General features: G+C 40.0%; 1 protein-coding gene across 2 annotated transcripts in view; it reads left to right on the plus strand.

The window, feature by feature from the left end:
- Positions 1 to 21,948, plus strand: part of GRK5 (G protein-coupled receptor kinase 5) — a 178,502-nt gene that overhangs the window by 112,144 nt on the left and 44,410 nt on the right. Inside the window, exons 3-4 of one of the 2 annotated variants that reach the window (XM_013948684.2) lie at positions 5,809 to 5,921; positions 15,233 to 15,310. In XM_013948684.2, the coding sequence (XP_013804138.1) occupies positions 5,809 to 5,921; positions 15,233 to 15,310 (191 nt within the window). Of the gene's footprint in view, positions 1 to 5,808; positions 5,922 to 15,232; positions 15,311 to 17,597; positions 17,604 to 21,948 lie in introns of those variants that run through there. The other variant, XM_067300311.1, reaches the window with a different exon arrangement.

Consider the following 21,948-nt stretch of genomic DNA (forward strand, 5'->3'; position numbering starts at 1 on the left):
TGTCCTTGTCTCTTCATCAAAAATGGGCCCATATTTTCAGCTTCTCAAGGAAAGAAACCTGACATATTTTCCTCTGCAAATACAAGGGCCTCCAGCAAATTATGTGAAGTTCTGAATGACTGTGAGATCTCCAATACTGAAGACCATATGGAAATCAGAATGCAATAACTGGGTTTGCAGAAGTGTCAACACAGCCAATTTTGTTATTCTTCTTTTGAACAAAAGGATTATCTTTTGTATTGAAGCATATTTTTTCTAGCTGGAAAACCATCTTTTATAGTAAGAGCTAATGTTCCAGCTTTGCACCTTATTCTGAAATACAAGAGAAACACAGACACTGTTAATAATGCAATCAAGGCAATTTAAATCCTTTTAAAGCATCCACAAAGGAGCCTTTGATAAGAAGCAACTTTCATCAGCCTCAAAGACTAGGCAGTTTAGTATGTACTTTTTATTAAGTTTATATGTAGACAGTAGTAATTTCACATTTGGCTGGGGAAGAGCAGCAGTAAATTATAACATATAAGCACTAGTGTTAGACTTACTAGTTTTAAATGAAAAATGTATTTTATATTAATGTCTCTCTAAATGGGGTTATTCACTGTTTAAAGATGTAATTTGTTTTCCATTAGTTACCCTGACAGGACACAACAATTCTGTATACTTTAAAGTCTTTGGTCTTTTTTTTTTCAACAAAAAGAAGCAAAGTACTAGAAGTTCATAACTGTACGATGGGCTATAAGAGTCTGTTTAGTTCAGTCATGCTTCATGGTTTTTAATCTTGTTTTTAGTTCCTCCTTCTGTCCTCTTTTCCATTGTGTGCCCCTGTAAGAGAGCTTACATGTAGAAAGCAGAGACATGCAAAAAAAGCAGAAGTGGTTTTAGATTTGGGTTGGGCTGGTTAGGATCTATTTTGGCAAAATACCCCCAAAAATTTGAATGATGATGGAAAAGTCAATTAAGCTGTTCTGATTTTGAAACAACTCCATGCCAGGGCTGGTGGAATCATTTTGACAGTCCTAAGCACCTTGGAAAAAAAAAGTCTTACTTTAGCTTTGATAACAGTGCTACAAACCAACTGATAGCCAGTTCTGGCTTTGATACTGCTTCCTATTATCTGACTTGAGAGTAAGGACTGAGGGATCCCTTATAGTTGAATGTTTTCTTCCATGATTTTGGTATGCTTTTTGTTTTTCTGAACTGAAGGAGGCCAGAGGAATAGAGCAGCAGACAAATACTAGATGTGGAACAACATCTACTTGAAAGATTATCATTTTGATTTGTCTTAAAGAAAAACAAATTGGAAAAGGAACATGTTTTCTCATCGTGGGTCCTTTCGAGAATTGAGCATAAACAGGAAAATGAACAATTAATTCTCCCCACATACACTTTTGGGTTTCTAGGCATTTGGGGGTTTTTTAGGCAGTGGAATTACATTGTGTTTGGATCTTATTCAGTTTTAATCCAGGCTGATTTTTTGCCAAGGTGAGCAGAGATCCTGAGATCAAATCCAAATTTTAATGTGTTACAGCATGGCGCATGTCTCCATGGTGATTCTCCATGTATTTCTTTGAAATATCTTCTCCTGAGATTACATTATTTTAAAGATGAAAATAAAATGCTACTTAATAGATAATACATAAGTGCAATCATTGGCCACACCAGTAATGACTAAAAAGCCAAAAGGATGTTCCTGGGTTTTGTACACTTGAAAAGTGAGAAGATTTAAACTAAACTTATACCTCTCCACAGACATTTTACAGGAGGAAGCCTCACCAGCTGATAACAGGTGTTGGATTAGTAGCCCTTCAAACAGAAGGCTTCTGTCCAGAAACAGAAGTACAACTTTCCATAGCAGTCTGAGGGAACATTTCTTGCTTAGACACCTGCAATTTACTCTGAATGAAAAGACATCAGAGAAGACTGCTTTTCAGCCAAGTGTCATCACCCACTTTTCTAGTTCCCACTCAACCCAGCAAAATCCTGATGTATATTGCAAATATGAAAGAGGAGAGATCTGGTTCCTCTACAGACTATTGTTTCTCTCCAAAATTGTTGAGGCGATATTTTCAGCCATAAGACTCTGAATGGTGATGGCATTATCTGTATATAGGTGTAACTACTGTAGTGGAATGACTTTGGTATGTTCTATGTGTTGAAGGCTGCTTAGAGTATTCCTTTAATATAAAAGCTAACAAGTAAAGAGAAAAGTGAGTCAACAGAATTTTGAATAAATATTGTTTTTCTTTAGAGTGTTTATTATAGCATTTTACGTAATACCTTTTAACAAATATTCTGATCTATATTAATCGGTGTAGTTGCTCAGTTAGGAAGATTAATAATTCATTTGCATGTCCACACAATTTGCCAGTTATATTTTCTAAATAAGGAGTTCAGAGTCAGTGAAAACTGACTGCTTTTCTTGGGCTTTGACCCACCCAGCTTTTCACCTCCATTTTGAGTGATTTGCGGGTGTTAAACAGGATTGTGCTGAAGCAGGAGGGCCTAACTACCCCAAAGATATCTCTCTCGGAACTGTTTTAGTTGCACCTCATCATCATAAGCATATGGTTTCGCTTCCAAGTGTTTAACATTTCCATTTCCTCAGGAAATCATTCTTTCTATTTTCTAAACTTTTGAAACTGGATGGATATTTTTACTGGCAGACAGACTGTGAATGACACAGCAGTTAACCCCAGCCCCAGCCCCAGCGAGCCTTCTGATTGTGTTATCTGCGTAGCTCGCTGTCCTGTCCCTGCGTGGCCAGCAGTCTGCAATAAGGCGTGGGGTGCTTCAGCCAGGTCTCTGCACTGAGATAGTAGAACACCTTTGCTTTGCTTCTTTCCTTATAATAATACAGCTATCCACCTCTTCTGTCTGTTTTTGAGATATTTGCATTTCTTAGTCCACTTCAGGGCCCTTGTATCCCAAAAATTAACTACGAGCAGAATCCTTCACCCGACTTAGTGAGGTCAGCTGCAGGATCAGGGCCTAAAAAAATATTTTGTGTCACCTACTAGGAATGAAAACAGTTACATCATGTATTTATTGTCTGTATTGGTATATCCAGCACTTAAGTGAACATTACCAAGGAGTGGATGGCTCCAGGGAACTGCTCTGGCTCTGGTGTTTTCAGAGATTATTTCTGGTATTTCCTTTTTCCTCATTACAAATGGGTCACCATTCTTGTGTGTTGGCCCAGTTATATGCTGTGAAAAGAAAGTCTGTGCTCGTATCTTTATGTTTAGATTATCCACATATGTAATAGTGTTTAGCTTCTTGTTTTCTTTTTCTGGCGTGTTATAAAATACAGTTATTCAATATGCAATTTGCATGCTGATTTAGCTGATACTACTAGTCTTTTAGTTAGAAAAGAATCCTCTTTGCCGCAGTATCACCATACTATAAAATCTTTGAAAAACTAACTGTGCATTTTGTACCACAAACATTGATACTTCGCATCAAATAACACTATGCAAGAGAAAATGTAGAACAAATTAGCTGCTTAAATGTATTTGTTGGTCTGTATTTTATTTTACAACATATCTATAATTCAGATTAAGAAATCACATTTTTGCACTCCTTGTTTAATGTTGAGAAAGATAACTGTGGATTTTGGCTTCTAGAGGGATTGATTTTTGAGATAAGGAAGGCTATGTGCTACAGACATTCAGGGTGGATATTTTATTCATATCCTTAGAAGAGTTAGTTAATCAAGACAGTGTAAAACAGCCTCAGATAGATACAGATCCTCCTCCAGAGCTGTCAGAAAAGCACACCTGAGCCTCAGAAGCTCTGGCTCTGCATGGCTCTGTGACATTTTAAGTTGCTGTTTTGATACACTTGGGCACTTACCAAACTCCTTTGCTTACCACCAGAATGAGAAAAGCAATTCCCTTCTGGCTAAAAAAGCTACTTGTTCAAGTGGCATAAACTTGTAACACTTGCAAGGACACCCCAAGGCTGCTCAGCGTCAAACTGAGCCTTCTGGCTTTCTCGCCATACATGTCTGTGTCATGATGTTCCAAGCTAGAGGCTCCAACTAATGCAAACAAACCAGTGTCGCAAGCTTATTGCTGATAGATAGCCTAGAGGTCAAGTTAAGATTAAAACAGTGTTTTAGATCCAGTCTTATTTGTTAGAGGATTTCAAAATATTGCAATCTTCTAGACAGAGTGAATGAAATCCTAATCTAAAATGGACTGGCAATACCAGTCACACAGTAGTTCTGGTACATTGTCCCAGATTGCTCTAGCAAATCAGACCTGAACAGGATCACACTGAATTAAAAGCACAGCCCAGCTAATCCCAATCTGCATCTCCAGTGAGAACCTGGTCAGTGCTTCAGAGGACAGTTCCTGAAGTGCTGCCATACCCGCACACAGGTAAAGCACTATGCAAGCGTTGTCCTTCCTTCTATAAGAGGGAGACTTTGGGGGTGCTCAGGCCATAGCACTCCCATGTAAAACCTGACTGCAGCCTCGCTGCAGGTGAGCAGGTTTGGTATCTCATACTTTTTCTGCTGCGGGAGAATGTCCTGGTTTTGCAGGAGCATGGGCCTCACGGTGTGACCTGTGATGAATGAACCCTCCTGCTGTGTGTCTGAATGACAAATGTGAGTTTGTTCACAGATTTGTGCCTGCAGCTTTTTCCTTGGAGTGGATGGAGCTGAAGGGTGGGCATGAACAAAGCAAAGGGGGAATAAAAGACATCACACAAGTTACTCCAGGCCTGAGAGAGAAGTAACCAAGGCACTGACGACTTGTGTGGGTTTAGTATGTCTGTTTGCAGTGTTATGTTATGTGTTTAGAAGCTGGTTGTTTCCATAATAACAGTAACTGCCATATGGCAGCGAGGAGGGTGGTGAGAAGAACGCTTAAGGAAACACAGTATGTTGTTTGACATGTGTGTGCTTCTAAAGCAATAACGTGCTTGAGCGAGTACTGCTGCTCCAAACAGGCTGAGGGATTTGCTACTTCTGCCAAAATAATATCCAAAGCCCTCTTTGTACTGGTACAATGTCAATTAATGATGCCTGTCCTTTTCCCATGTTTTCCTGTAGATGGTACCTATAATGGGTAAAGGACCTTTAGCTTTAATAGAATGATGGTTCTGGATGTAGGGAAGATCCAGCACGGGGAAATGGCACTTAAAAATCACGTTTAAGGAAAAATAAACTTCTGCAAAGGTGTGTGGTGTAACTGAAACCCACCAGCTGGATGCCGTATGACCCACGCATTGCTCAACAAGTGCTCAACAAGTAAATAGCAGAAATTCTGAAACCTTTAAAAATGTATGTTTTGCAATAATTACTTAGTAGAGAGTGGCTTTAGCTTTTCCGGAGATTAGGAGCATTTTAGTGCATATCTGGGAAGGAACCAGGAAAGTCACCACAAATTCCACTTTTCCTACTCTTTAATGTATAGATTCATGTTTCAAGGCCTTGTAGTTTGCTCCTCAAATTCCCACAAACACTGCCAGTCTGAGTGGTACCTTTGCAAAGTCCGTATAATTCCAGCATGGAAAAATCTGAAATTATCTTTTTGTAATAGCTGAATGGCTTTTGTGGGGCTTTTACCTATATCATCTCTGTAAAACTGAGCCTGTCATGTTTGATTCTTAAAGCCATTAATTATATTTGTATTTTGATATCTGAAATGGAGGGGAAGGTGAGCAAGGAGAAGGAAGTTCTAATTAGGGTCATAGTTCTGCACTCACTTACAATGTTTTAAATTTCTAATCAACCCTAAAGGCAGAGAGCAGCTCTTCAGATTTTCATGCCTCTCTTCTTCTCTTTATTGCCTCTAGAGAGAGATTACTACAGTATATGCGAAAAACAGCCGATTGGAAGGCTTCTCTTTCGGCAATTCTGTGAAACTCGACCCGAGCTTGAGTGCTGCATTAGGTTCCTTGACTCAGTGGTAAGTCAATTCTTGTGATATTTTGCGGTGCTTTGCAGCACTCTCTTCCTTGGTAATGAACTTAAGAGCACCACCGGAGAAATAAAACATTGCTCTGAAGGCATAGAGGTCCCTGCCTCAGCCCCACCACAGCAACCTTTCATGCACTGTGCTCTGGCAGAATAATTTGTTTGATCAGATTAGTGTCATTCTGTAACTCCACACTCAAAAGGCTTCTTTAAAAGATTCCCATGACCTCAAGAAATCACTGTTTAATGGGACATGATTTTGTATCTAATGCACCTGAGCGAGCTGTGGACAGGGACTGACCATGTCAGCTTCCCAGAAGCTGACGCACCATCACTCTAGGTGGAGGGGCAGTGCTGCACACAGATAAACCAAAAGAGGAGTTAATTTTCCCAAATGCATGCAGTGCATACATTGATAAACTGCAGCAGTGTGCTCTTCAACACTTAGACCTGAGGGACCCATACAGAATTCATGGTAAAGACTATACTGCACTTACTTTGAAAATAGAATATATAGTTGACTGTGGAATACCTTTCATAGTGGTGTCATCCTGAGAAGTGAACTCACATGTCTGAACTTTCCCATTGCATGGATGAAACCTGATAATTCTTCTCAGGGGATATATCCAAGATCATGCCTTAGGACTTTCTTCTGTTCACCTCAACAGAAAGTGTTGTACTTAGCTTCATGTGATCAACTAAAGCATTTACTCTTCTATTTCTGCAGGGTAAAGAATTAGCCTTTCACTAAACATCTGCACTGGGCTCAGAACGGTTTCTCTAAGAGATTTTTGGGTGGTCATGACTTCCATCTTACATTCCTAACACTGGTAGTGATTTCTCCCTATGGAAGGGCTTAGCCAAACAGATCCGCAAAACTATTGTATCTGACAAAATGTGTTGTGCAGCTGTGCTGAAGGCAGGCAGGCAGAAGTATGTTTCAGATACACTGGAAGGGTTTATTCTGCACCAAACAGTCATCTTTTAGTCAGGTGTCTGCCACTGATTGAATGCCACAGACCAATCCGGGGGTAGACACCACCACAGAATTACCACAAAAAGTGTGATGCCTACAGCCCCGAGGAGACTGACTGTGGTTGTCCATTTAGAAAGCCATAGAAATCAGTTGGGAGACAGCAACAAAAAAAGTTTTCCATGTGGTTTTAATTTCAGACAAAACAGGAGTTGTTTTCAGTTTGGAAAGGGTTACAGTTACAGAATTTGGGGCATCTGTGAGCCACTATTCTTTTGTTGCTTATTGTAGTAGTAGCAGTCATCACATTTTTATTCCAGTAGCACCCAGGGGCTACAGAGAACAAGGCCACATTGTGCTAGCTGTACACACATGTGGTAGGAGACATGTGCGTTCCGAACATACAGTTTAAGTTGACAACAGTAATAAAGTCTGGGCAAATGGAAACATTACTATCCCCCCCTTTGGCTATTTATCTTCCTGTTGCAGCAGTACAACAAGCTTCGAAGCACTGCATGATAACCTCCACTGCATTGCATGGTCACCTTCACAGTGCTGCCTGGCAGCCTCTCTGTGCCGATGAACCGGGAGGGCTGCCGGCGCCTGGCCCTCGCTCCTGGAATTTAGGGCACTGTGTCATTTTATTCTCCCGAAACCGTGTGGAGTGATGCCAAACACAGAAATTCAGTATGCTCCCAGCCTCAGCGCAGCACCAGTACTGTGAAAGGTTGCCACAGGCTGGCTTTTTATAAAAGCTCCCTGCCCAAGCAATCCTAGACTAACATCCCCAAATCATTTAATAAGGGTGTGCTTTGCACACACCCTCAGTTTTCTTTTGCAGGCTTGAACTGCCCTGGGTACCTCTACTGTATTTCAGCGCAGACCAGCGATCTATTCCCAGTTAGGCTGAGACTAGCAGTATAAGCAGTTCATGAACAAAATGTCTAGCTGTGTGGAGGTCTGAATATTTACCCTTTCTCTCTCCCTTCTTTTTCAAGCTAATTAACAACAGTCGTCTTTGTTTATTTATTTCAAATTCTGTACAAGTTTGCTCCCAGCCAGTGAAAATCCCTGTATTGTCCAATATTAAGGTCTAGCAACACAACCCATAACCATTAAATTGGATGATTGCTACTGAAATTCACCCAGCAGGGTCACACTGTGTTGAGTGAGTAGTGGGATTCAGGCCAAGTCCTATGTTAGGCAAAAAAGTTCTATAATGAGACCAAAAATTTGACTTTACAGCCTATTCTGAGACCACCAGGAGTGTGAAATATACCCTTTTAGAGACCACCTGCTGTAACAAGCCCTGAGCAGAAAAAGCCAAGACTCTCCATTTTCTTTTGACTTAGTTATCTTTCTAGCATGGGATGCAAAACTTAGCTTTTATGTAAAGAAAAAGAAAAAGTAATAAAGAAGAAAAAGTAATAAAGAAAAATATTTAACTGTTCATAAAAGGCTCACAAAGCTTTTTCTGCATTGAGAAGTAGGACTACCTCTCTTTTACAGAGAGAAAGTGAAGCTTAGAGCATAGTTAAGTGTTTTTACCAGGTCACACAGTAAGTCATTGGCAGAAGCCAGAAATCAATGCCTCCTAATTTTTAGTCCAGTTTCTTTAACCAGTGCCTGCAAAGGAAGCAACAAATCAGCATTCCTGGTAGGAAACCAGAAGCTATGTCAGACTCAGCAACCTACCAATGATCTCCATTTCCATTCTTAGGTGAGACTAAGTTTTGCAAGAACTCTCTCACACCCTTACCCTACTGATACATACATAGAAAAAAATCCACACTTTGCTGAACATTTATTTCAGCTGTTGGGTGAGATAATTAACCTGGTCAGATATAGTCTCCTGCAAATCTAATTTTAGCAACATCTGGATTTTTTCGTCTGTACAGTTAAAGCAGTTGATGTTAGGCTGGCTTTCTGAAGAAAAAAGGATTGTGTCATTGCATTCTGTATGTGTGGAGGAGTGTTTCTGTCAGTTACCTCTAAAACTTTTGAATACTTTGGCCAATTTCAAGCCATAATTGAGATTAAAGTGCTCAGAGATATGAAGTTTCTACATGTTGTCTGAGAATAGTGTTCGGGTAATTAGCCACAATCTATCAGCTGTAAAATGGACTATGAATATATGTGGTTTGTAAGCAGTAAGTCCCAAGATTTGTGATAAAAATGGGAAGCTGCAGATTTTTGCAGTGCGAAGCTAGTAGGGAGTCAGAGTTCTGTTGCCACCTCGGCTGTGGATTCAATGGGTGGCCGTCAGCATGTCTGTCTGTCTGGGCCCTGGATGCCTATCTGGGAAATGAGGCAACAGCAGTCCCTTCTCCTAGCATATATTATAAGATCATAAGAACAGAAGGCCGTGTCCCATTATGGATATTGTGCAAACCATTTCATAACAGGGGTCCTGACTTGACTAGGTAGAAATATCTAGTAAAAAGTACCAATGGTTACAACCTGTCCATATTTATGTGAATGTGTCGTCATATACATTTTGTGCTTATCTGTGTGCACATAAGGACAAAGACAAGCTCTCATATTAATAGTTCACCAAACACTTACATAGCCTTTCAGATGATGCAGCTATACAAACATAAACTATTATCATTAAATGGAGCTGTTTTTATGATTAAATTAGCTCCCCTATGAACCCTTAACAAAGATTTCATGCACAGCCCTAAAGCACACTTTGCTATGCTTACAAATATTTCAGCCATGTCATACAACTTTGTAGATGTCGAAAGATAGCTATTAAAATAAAGTGTTATAGGATACATTTCCTGTGCTGAAAGGCAGATCAGTAAGCAGCTAACCTGTCAGCAATATATGTTTCCTTTTCAGCCAGACAGTGCCTCCAGTACCAGAATATGGCAGTTCAGCAGGGACCTCTTACCTGCATCCCCTTTTTAGCAATACCCATTGCCAGCGGTGCCAGCTCCTGACATTTCTCTCTCCTTTCGTCTCATTTTGGTGTGCCTTTATAAAGGCAAAACCTTACTACAGACTTCTTGACTCCCTTTCATGCTTCCTCTACTCATGCATCAGTTTTAATATTTTTCTTTTCTTTTTCGGGGGAGGGCTTTTAACATAATAATCTAACTGGACAGAGCTGTGAGAGAGCTATGGCTAATTCTGTTCAAGGAGATGATTTTCCTGCTAAGCTTCAGCCATACATTGTGTTTCTTTATACTGAAGTCACTGAGAAGTACAACCTGTGGAGGAAAATAGCCCTGGTGCCTCTCTAGGTTGTTTCTGCTGGTGTTGAACAGGCACCAGGACTGGGAGTGAGATACATGATTACCTCAGGTAGAATTTTCAGCTGAATGCTTCACTAGACATTACACTTATCTGGGGTAAAAGGATGAACAAGCACCCATTTAATGTCAGTTGTAAAAACCTTGCCTCTTTGTTAGAGTGATTTCATTATTTAAGTAAGTCCCTTATGTGGTATATAAACCATCTGTGTATGTGTGTCTTAAAGCTGTTCAAGGCTTTTTCCCTCAAAAATGCCAGTTTGTTGATACCAACAAATTCATTAACTCAAAAACTGTTTTTAAATAGTCAAAAGGGCTCTTTCTGGCCTATGTTTAAATATGAAAAATGTATTTTCAAGTTAACTTTTCATTTAGAAATGTGAGTTATTATGAATCCAAGCTGTTTGGTTTCTTCCTTCCAATTTTCAGTCAGATATTTTGCATTTTCATTGGAGACAAGTGCAAGGATAGTTGCTAGAGTGTAGGAACAATCACAGGGCAGAAGTTGGAGTGAAAGGAGGGAGTGAGCAGGAGCAGAAGAAAGAGCATCTGGGGATAACAGAGGAGGAGACAAAGAAAGTGTTGGTATAAAACTGAGACCAAAACGCCAATAGCCTCCTGCAAACACTCAAAAGCTGACCCCATTGCTCCTGTGCTTCACCATCCTCTGATTTCTAACAAGAAGCCTGAAACCACACTGGTGGAAGCCATCATTCCCATCTCCGTCTCCTGGCAGGTAGAAGGGACCCAGCTCCTGTGGCTGTGCCATACTTGGCCAGGCCAACAGGCAGCTGCTTGCTGTGGGAGAAAGTCCACCTCCTTCTACAGAGTGATCCCTTAGGCTTGGTTTTTCAATTTTCACATATTTTTAAGCCATACAGTTTCACATGCACCCAGAGAGGAGCTCAAAGAATATTAAGTCAAAAGGCAAACACTTGATGAAATGAAATGTTGGAATTAAGGTTGCTTATGTGAACCTCCACTGGGTCCCCATGTCTCAGCCAATAAAGCAGACTTTCATCCAAAGCATTTTTTCACATATTGCTCTGGCAATGTTCTCTGCAGGTCATGATCACTGTCCAGTCCCTGAACTTCTTGCTTTGTCATCCCTCCAGTGCATGGTCCCTTCCCAAACAAGGCCATAGACTGGACTTTTCTCCCTTTCACAGTGGAAATGCAGTTTCCCATCCCGTCTAGTCTGGCCCTTCACCATAGGCAGCTGCTCTGGAGGGAAGGGCTCTTCTCACCCCCATGCACCCGTTCAGCCAAGGTTGCTTCTAGGGAAACCGGAGCCACCTAAGTAACTACTACCTCAGAAACAGCAGCCAAAAGAAAAGTTAGTAACAAATGGCGGCCAGCCCACATCCTCTCACCATTTGGACTGAAGGATCCGTGCCTGCCCACAGAAAGAGCCTTCCCCTGCAGCTCGTCCCATGCAGCCAGAGTGATCGTAAATCCTCCCCTCATTTATGAACTATGAATAGGGCCCTGTCTGACCTAACTAGGGCATGGAGAAGCTATTAGACTTCAGAGCAGGAGCCTTGAAACACATGCCTGGATTCATCAAAGAAATAATGGAAAATATTTTTTCTACATGGATTTTAACTAATGATGTTATTTCTAGCAATTAGGGACTTGCAAACTGTAGCCATGCTTTTGAGTGTTGGGGAAGAAGGGGATGTGTCTTGTGATTTAAGCATAAGATTGAGAGTTAAGGACCTTGGTACGCTTCCCAGGCATGCAGCAGAGTGAACATGGGGAAGTCACTCTGTCTCTGTACATGTGTAATTCTTCCTGTAATAACAATTGATGGCTGAAAATGTACCAATATCCATTGCTGCATAGCACAAAAATGACACTGAAAGGAGATATAATAACAAAGTGAAACAGGCTTCTAATACTTGCACTACAGTTAAATCTCTGTCTCTGTCAACACTATTCAGTGTTAGAGTTTACAGTTCCTTTTCACATCTTCACTTGTCTGACACTTCCTACCTTCACCACTATAGTTTAGCATTTTCTGAGAGTGTAAAATGCAAGTATAATTAAACTTTCTTTTTATTCCTTCCCAACTATCTTGAGATAGAATTAGAAATGGCGTGTGTGTGTGTGTGTGTGTGTAAAACTTACTGCATTTAGCTATGCATATGGTGAATCCCATTAGGAAGTGCATTTCAAAACATTGATCCAGTTCCTGCTAAAATTCTATCTTCTTTGGCGGTCTATCCTGATTTGCTTATGGTTTTACAATTCTGATCAGATGAAAACATAATGGGATATCTCTGACAAAAGGACACAGAATTTTTTTACGATCCCATGGTGCACTTTGAATGGCAGATGAAGTATTTTGATTCAGTTTTTATTTACTGGGGAGTTAATAGGATCCAGTATTGTTAAGCAAACTGTGTACTGTGTTTTGTATCAGATGCAGCTTTTCCAGAGTCTGTATCTTCACCACTAGGTCTAGTGAGTACCAATAACCATGACATTTGAAGAGAAAACTGGAAACTTTGCGACAGGATTGCTTTTGTCTGGTGTAGCATTGATGAAGCATTATATATGCCACTGGCATACTTGACTTAAAACCCTTTATGACTGCTATCATCAAAGACTGGTATGGATGAAGAATATCTTCAGCAATCTGAAATTGTCAAGAGACTACTGAAACAATTTGAGATGGACCAGTATCTATATGTGAACATCACTGAACGTATGAAATACTGGTATCCAAATTTGTGATCTGTTTTGGAAACTCATATTTCTTCCACTTACATAAGCTAAAATCTTGGCTTACTCATCTTAGTATTTAACTTCCAAAGTATGGCAATCCCATATTTACACAAAGCCAGCTCCAGGAGAAGGTGCTGACACTTGCCAGGCACTTACAAGGCATACATGCATATTCAGCTTTCCACATCTCTTTTCTGCACCATTCAAGATAATGGGACCTAACAGACCAACATTTGGTATCAGCACAGATCTGTTAAGGAATCTGCTGGTCCATTTTCTTTTTTTGGCATTTTCAGAATAGTATGGTAGAATATTCAGAATCTAAAAGCAACTGAAGGAGAGAAAATGATCATTATTAGATAATTTATAAATAGTATTGAATTGAGGGCTCAGTAGTGCCTAGATGCCTCCATGCTGAGACATTACCAAAAAATTCTGCTTCTTTGTTTGGCAGTCGCCTGCACAGAAGGTTACATTTAAGTACAAATATTTTCTCATATTAAAACACATAATTCCAGTTTTCTTTTAGATGGAAAACACCTATCCTCTGTATGAACTTAGCATAACTGTGCCAAGATAAGATACAATTTATTTGACCTTTTAAAAAATTGTTCCTTCTGTGATTCTTGCCATTGCTTTATCCTCTAGCAAGGATTCATGAAGAAAAATGCTGTTAAGATGCTGTAAACATTCTAGAGTATCCATGCTTTGAGAGCTGAAATGACCCATACTCAGATACCATCTAAATGGACAGGAAACTGGATGAAAGATCTTTTTAAACCCTTATATTAAGTTTTATGAGAACATAATCAGTTCATCCCCAAAATGGTCACTAAAAGGGAAGTACTGCACTTGTGGATTTGAGCTTTCAGTAGATTTCTCATCAGCTGTACAGATTTTCTGCTATTCGTGGTCATTGTCATTTCCCAAACCAAATCAGATTGTAATTCTAAACTGTTCAGGCAACCTGCTGTGTATGTGTATAAATATGCAGCTTTAGGAGTAAGCTACAATAGCTAAATCAGCACTGGCCAGATAGATCAGTAAGAGCAGTATTACTGCTCTGTGGTAATGTCATGTCATTCCTAAGTCTGCTTAGTTAGGGTATTCATTACAGCCTTCCTTCAGATTTATTGTATCAAACTCAGAGCAGTATATATGTCTTAGAGTGGGCAATAGTTCTGAAGTTTATTCTTCCAAGTGTTTGCCAGTTCAGTCTGATTTACCTTATTTTTTTTTTAACTTCCTCCTCGTTTATCATCTCAGACAGCTTGTATTGGACTAGGTTACTTAATTGGTTTGGCAGGATTTTCTGGGATCCTATTTCTAATGTGAGCAGTCATAAAAACTGTTAAGCTGACTTTTTTCTGGAAAATCTTTTGATCCGAAGCTAACGCCTGGTATCCTAGACAGTGCCAAGTCAGAATGTCTCTAAGAATTTGTCATTATCTTTTAGTTACTGCCTCCCTTGGGATTCCACACAGTACATTTTTCTGTGAATGCCTTCCATGATTCCAAAACTTTACTAAAATGCTTAATGTCTTAGCAGTGCACAAGTAATACTTCCTTTGTTTCTTACATAAACATTGTCCTGAAACTCATGAAAAGTCAGTAGTGCTGCAATACATAGAATAGTCAGAATTTTAAAATGTAGGTAAGCTTTGTGTGTGGGAATAAGGTGCTTTCTTTTCAAATGCACAGAAGTCAAAGGGAATTTTGCCTGTACTGTCTATTCCTCCAAATGGTCTCCATTGTTTTTTCTTGGTCCTAAAATACTCTTAGATCGGCTTTCCTGAGGGACTGAATCAAAGATCACTATAAGTGATGGGCAAATCTCTCTGCTTTAGAAACAGAGTGTTAGACTAAGGGAAAGATGTAAATAAATAGAAAGGGCACATACTACCAAAAAGACAATCTGCAGAAAGATTTCACCTGGTGCTTGAAATACCTTTGGCGAGAATTAACAAAATTCATTTTCTCTGATACTCAGAGAAATAGTTTTCCCTTCTGCATCCACTTTCCCTGTGAGCAGAACCAAATAAAGTTGCTGTTACTGAATATTCTTCGAACACTGGCTTGGTAAGGCTATAAAATATAAATGAATTAAATTGTACGGGTGTTAATTAAAAGGTATCATCTCAGAAAACACATCACTTGGGTTTGGTCAAAATATAATGGAAACTTTTTAATAGGATTGTGTGTACAGGTTTTACTTCCAGCAGAAAATAGTATTTATCCTCCAGGTTCTTCAGATAGAATGTTCGGTTAAGGCCATATCCAAAATGAAGTTATAATGCTGAAGTATGAGTGCAAATATTGACAATTTCTTTATATCTGTTCCAGGCAGAGTATGAAATTGCTCCAGATGAAAAGCTGGGAGAGAAAGGAAAGGAAATCATGATGAAATACCTCACCCCAGAGGTAAGGGACAGCCAGAGTGGTATTACTGAAGGAATGCTGCAAGGCGCACCTTGGCTAAAAAAGGTTGTTACAGGCTTTGTAAACCAGAGTCTTAAAATTTATGGTGACAATCTCCAGTGAATAAAACTGCAAGTCTTATGCAAACAGCCAGAGAGAAAAAACTTTACATTTCAATCCACAGATTGGCTTTTAAAGATGAACTTGAGCTTACTAGGACTTAATTCCTTTGTGAAAGAACAGGGGGGCTTCTCTGATCTGTCTTCTGTGTGCAAAACTTTACATCTGTGTTGTAATAGAAGAGAGCTATTATCACCAGTTCCACAATTATTTCCTATCCAATTGAAAAGAGCTGGTGTTTCAGATGCATTGGCAAAAATGGCTTTTTAGTAACAGACACTGTATATTGGTAGGAAAACTCACCCCCCTCCCCACACCATTTGCCCCAAAATAACTGTGGGCATATGAGATTATAATGGTACAGTGTGTTCTGGAAGTGAGAGATGATATAACCAGTTTTGTTTCCACTGCTACCATTTCCTGACCATTGCAACTCCAGTCTGTAGGAAGGAGAAGAGCTCATGGTAGCAGCTGTGTCCACAGGGTGGCACTCTGAACAGAACTACGAGTTTGCTGCAGGAATTTTGGACAGGCTGCACTGGGACTAACCCTTCTTTTCTGGGTTTCGATCATTGCTGACCGCATTTAACCTTTGCACAAAAGTCACTGCCAGTAAGCAGTAAACATCCAACTTCAAACACAAGAACAATCCTAGGCTTTTTCCTAAGTTGCTTTCATAAGAGTAACCAAGATGTACAATCGCTGCTTCAACTGTTTTACAAGAGAAATACATTTGACCTTCGGGAAAATGAATTGCGTTTTTGGCAAATGGCCTTTTAAAGCATTTAAGTAGTACAATATGTTTTGGAGGTGTAGGGGCAGAGCAGACCACTTTTTTTCCAGTCAGTCATTTTCCTACAATAAATTTCAGTGCATACTTTCAGTTATCTCAGACTGCATTCTGGGATCTGGTTTCATTTACCGAGCCTGGCTAGTTTCATGTGCAGTCATTTAGTACTGCCAGTATGGGTTCCTGCTGCCCATTCATTAGGGGCATGAAGTTCTACTGCGCTTTAATCCACTGAGATGATCATTTATCTTAAAGTTTCTGTCAACAGAGAAAAGAGAAACAAATACTGAGGGAAAATATTTCCCGCTGCTTTAGTCTTCATCTGGAAATGAGGAAAGGTATTTTGTTGATATCAGGCTAGTAAAGTGAGAGAAGGATAGTGCTGTTCAGTTTCAGCTAAGCGCAGCTGGTCTTTGTGCGGGTTTCCAGATGCCAGAGCACTTCACTGCTGTCCTATGGCTCTCTTGCCATCCCTGTCTGTTTATCAGTAACCCCATAGTGCAGGAGAAGTAGCTTGTGAGCTAAATGAATGTGAAGTGAAGACCAGCCTGAGAGCAGTTTCTTCTTCATCAAGCAAAAAAGATGGTGTTACAATAAGGTAAACTGCTGGTACTTTGGAGCTGGAATTTCTCTGCTGTACTCTAGACTTTATATTTGATCTGGGTAGCTGGTTTCTCAGTATGTGAAATGGGCACAGGATATCTACAGTGTGTTCTGGAGCTTCTGTGGTGTTTGCAAATTGCCTTAAGATCTTTGGAGAAAAGGGAACAAGGCGTTATGCTACTTGTTATCTAAAACTGCCTGCCTTGGGGGTGGTACTTCAATGCCTGCATTGGCCTCACTGCAGTTTTTTTCTTAATGGGAAACTTCTGCTTTTTTCCAGAGGGATGGCTAGGCCATTCTACATGTAGCAGAAAACGCTTCCTAGAGGTGAAGTTGACTGTGCCATAGCAGTGGGTTGACCACTAGATTTTCTGATAGAGGGCTTGCCTTCCACGTACACTTAAACATCTAGAGCAAGGCATGCATTCGTTTCACTTAATTTTAGATACATAACTAAGGTACTCAGGTTAGGAGTCTAGATGGACTACTTTCCTTTATAGGAAATAAGAGCCTCCAAAAGACAGGTATGAAGCCATCAGAAGTCTCTCTCTGTCTCTCTCTTTTCACTGAATCCAGGGCGACTGATTCTAAGACAAGTTGCATGCTTGCAGTCAAGAGGGATGAATCTGGACCCCAATGTCCTCATGGAATATCATCCTGGCAAGCAAAGAAACCTGCTTTTCCTTAAGTGCTACATTTCTCCACCTAGTTATCAGTCCCTTGAAAGATACAAAGAACCGCTGATTCCCAAACCTTCTGCTTTCAGAGGAACATTTATTTTAAGTAGGTGTATGTCTGTGCTTCAAAGAACCTGATTGTCTTGATATAAAAATAGTGTGACATACAGCTTGACTGATGGAAAAAAATTATAGGTTTAGTTCTTGGACAGATAATTCAGATTTATAATATGAAGAATATTTTTCCCAGAGTGCAGGATCAGAAGCAAAATCAAAACAAAAAGTAGACTTCATGCTCTTTAATATTTATAAATGATTTTTAGTTCTTACTTAGATTTTTAAATGTCATACTTATTTAACATACAATGTGTCAGTATATCATCATTCTAAAGTGCATTCATTTGCATAGGGAACATGCACTTTATTTAATAAAACATACAATACTTGCACAGCAGAAAGAAAAAGAAGACATTTCCCCAGATGAATAGACATCACACCAATGCTTACAACCTCGTGACTCACACAGCCACTGTCTGCAAGGTGTTACTATACTGCACTGTACACTTAGCAAACTCAGATGTGTGGGAACAGTGAATTCCTGAGTAAAGAACTTTTCTGGAGAACATTTAGCATCAATCCTGAGGCAGCTAATCAAGCTCAACACTTCCCAAGATTGTTGAGTGAGGAGGCACTTTCTCAAAGAATCATGATTCAGGCTCTACTCAGCTTTAACATCCTGAACTGCCTTTACACGCTAGCTGGAGCAGTTGAGAAGAGATCTAACTGCCTCTTTTCATGGCTTACAACATGGACAGCATGAGCAGAGTCAGGTTTCTACTCAGGTTTTCACAGCCTCCTTGACCTACAAGTGACAGAGATCGCAAATTCTGAATCTGTCCTGATATGCGAAAGGGAAAGTGGGTGGTATAAGCCTCTTGGAGAAATGGCATGTAGGAACTCTGAGCCTCATCTGGGAACATAGAGACAGGGCCTCATTGCAGAAGTGGGTCCCTGCTTCCTCCCTAGGAAAGTATTAGTATTTCCTCTCTCTTTCCTGAATTAAATTGAAACATTCATATGCAATGGGCCATTCTGAACTATTTGACTCTGATGGAAATTAAATCTAAGGTCTACATGTGATCTTTACAGTAAAGATGCCAAAATACGAGCTTTTTCACTGGCTTCCCTAGCAACTTCACTTGAGTGTTGAGCAAGAGAGAGAAAACCCATAGAACAGGTATGGTGTAGCCGAAGGCCCCCCTGCCCCTGACACATGCTATGAAGATTTGTTAACCTGCTTCTCCAAGAAGGTCCCACTGTGAGCCAGCTATTCCTCAAGGGCTATGTGGGGAGGACTGCTGACGAGATGACCTTGTCTGTTAACAGGAAGAGACTTGTACCCAATGGGGCATGTGCCACTTCAGCACCATACTCTGAAGGCAAATCCACCTGAAGGCTGTCTTTACTTAAAAGGAGTAGTGCAATGGTTGCCACACTGGTAACATCAAGGGTTTCTTGACTAGAGTCTTGCTGACCTTTGCTTCTTTCAGAGAGGCTTTAACAATTTCCATGACAAAGGCACTTAAAACTGCCTTCTTGACTTAATAAGCCCTGAGGGCAAAAGTCCAACCCACAGGAAATCTAAAATTTCTGAGGTTGTGAAATAGGATGGTAAAACTGCTAATATGAATTGGTCACAAATATTTCTTTCCTGGCTTTTCTTAATCTCAACAGTTGGATGGGAATGTTTCAGATTTAGGTTCCGATTCTGTCTGTAAATGGAAAAGCCCTCAGTGCTTCGTAGAATGGTTAAGTTAAACCGAACTCAGCCTGGCTTCATTACCTGGCTTCTTCTTGAAATGTAAGAGCAATGAGATACATTTACCTTAGTCCTGGTTTTAAAGTAGAGTTATGCATTTCTGTGCATCATTTTTACCTTCCAGCCTGAAAACTGCCATGCTCTACTCTACTAAATCACTAGCTCATTATTTTCTTTTTCTCTGTAAAGTACCTTACTTCGAGAGATGCTATATAAAAGTAAATTGATTTGAAATGGCCCTTAAGATGGTCTCCATATGCCATTATAGTTTATATATGGACTCAGCTGGGTACTAAAAATGTTAGTGAATAGGATGGCTAATGCATATTGTTATCCCCGTTAATATACTTCACAGAATATGAAGAACAGCAACAGCAATAGTTTTCTTATCTGAATTCCTGTTTGTTCTCCTTTCCTCCAGAAAATGCACAGCATAAAGACCATGTTTACAATTTCTTTCTTTGCTGCAAGAGGTTAGCTGGACAAGGCAATAACCTCCTTATTCCAGTCAAAGGAGAGCAGCAATAGGTATTTTGCTAAATAAAAATATGTCTTTGTTTTTATGAACAATTATAGGATAGGGAAGGGAGGGCGAAAGGGAAACTGGCTGATCAGCAGTGCGTGGACTTCCACTTGTCTACTGGCTAAAAAGTGTTCTCCTGTCATCAGTTCTTTCTGGAGAAGAAACATCTATCTAATATGGGTGAGAGGAAATTAAATTGGTATATGACCCCTTCTAATGGACAAAGTCCCCCAGCTGACTGCAAGCTCACGCTTACAACATCCTGTCTCAGCTCTGTGTGTTGTCAAAGAATAATTTTCCTTTTGCACACCAGTACTTTAATCTTGACGCTGAGGATCTTATCCTCCCATTGTCCTCTCCTCAAGATTTCTTTTCCCCTTCCAATATATTTTCACCATCAAAATAAATGCAAACTTAGGCACTTATGCTTCTGAGTGAGTCATCCTCTCTGATCACTAAAACCTTCCATCTCCTGTGGAGATGCTCCTTTCATGCATCACTATTTAATTCTGGCTGAATCCCATTTGTGGAAGGGCAGGTCATGCCGTAACAAGAGTTGGACTCAGGTGCTGAGACCTCTTGCTCTGTTTAGTTTTACTAAATGCCTTCCAGGGAAGATGTTATAGTTTTTGGAATGGCCAAAACAAAAGCTGAAAGTCACTGTAAATGAAGTTCTGAAAGAAGGAGGACATAAAGCTTCTGTAAAGCAATCTGCAGAGTTTAATGTGAGACAGAGGCTTTGTGTTTTGAAGGGAGAGACTTCAGGAATCGATTTCTACACTGTTACTTATCTCAAACAAATTCAGCTTATATCACTTATATCCAGCTAGTCATCTCTGTCCAACGGTAAGCTTATTATCTTGGTGATAATAAAAGGCCAACATAATATCACCTTTCACTGACTACTGTAAATGTTCCCTTAAGGCTCGGTCCAAGGGCTATCTCCAGAGCTAGTTTTCAAATTTTTCTGAAACCACAGCAATCCTGCAAGTAGATTAATGACTAAGCCCTATGCATCTTATTAATGACCCAACTGAGGTAAGCAATGAAGTGCCTCTCTGAACACACGATGTGTTGCATGGTCTAAGATGGGCTAGAATTATTTACTTGCTCAAGATGTTATTGACTGTGTCTCTTAGGTTCCTATTAGGAGACTTTTCAGACTTTCAGTAGAAATCCTGGCCTTACTTGAGCGAAAGAGAATTTTGCCATTTAATTAATTGGCTTGGGACTTTACCCTTTGACTCAATGGGTTTCTCATCTCCCCCTTCTATTGACTTCACTACTCTACAGGCACCATTTTAGCCAGAGATGATTGTGTTACTTAGCCTCTGCATTGCAGCTAGCATAATCAATACATAATCCAGTCTCCAGAAAAATCAATACATAATTCTTGTTGTTCCAGAGACAGCATGATCAATATCTCTGCTAGTCACTGTGTATTAGTCCAGGAAAGTACCCTTCTCAGTGTACTTTCTGCATAAGCTCGACTTTCCAAAGTTTAATTCTGGGAAAATATCTGAGCAGCAGAATGGCAACCTTGTTACTCACATTAGTGCTTTATAATTGGGATTTATTTTAATAAGCATTCTTCTGTCACTGGGACCAGGATGTAATATAGTGTGTCAGAAGAATCCAAAAAATCACACAGTGTTGCCTTGATTAGGAGTCCCTTTGCTGTGGTCTGAGACTAAAAGGCATTTTCTCACGGTTCACTCAAGTCCTATTTCCTAATCCTTTACCCACTGTTTATAATACAAATGTTAGTTAACTAAACACTTAGGATTTCTGGCTCTTGCAATGATGCCAAACTGCATACAAGCGTATGGAAACAACGTGGAGCCTGCTCTATCGCAGTGATGCTGTCCCAGAATAGGTCCTGTGGCAGTCCCCTGTATCCTGCCCTTTAGATTTAAGGAGGGCTCCATTCGTAATGTGTCTGCTCAGACTGATTGAAGGCTTGGGCTAGGGTCATTAACCACACTGGTTTTATGCTAAGCAGTGCTACCACTTGAACCTCTGCATTTCCTTGTCACTTTGGAGAGCTTACATTCCCAAGTCCACATCTCTTTGCTGAGCAGATGCTTCTTAACTGTTTGTCATTTGTGG

This window comes from Apteryx mantelli, chromosome 7 (assembly GCF_036417845.1).
Source record: "Apteryx mantelli isolate bAptMan1 chromosome 7, bAptMan1.hap1, whole genome shotgun sequence".
NCBI lineage: Eukaryota > Metazoa > Chordata > Aves > Apterygiformes > Apterygidae > Apteryx > Apteryx mantelli.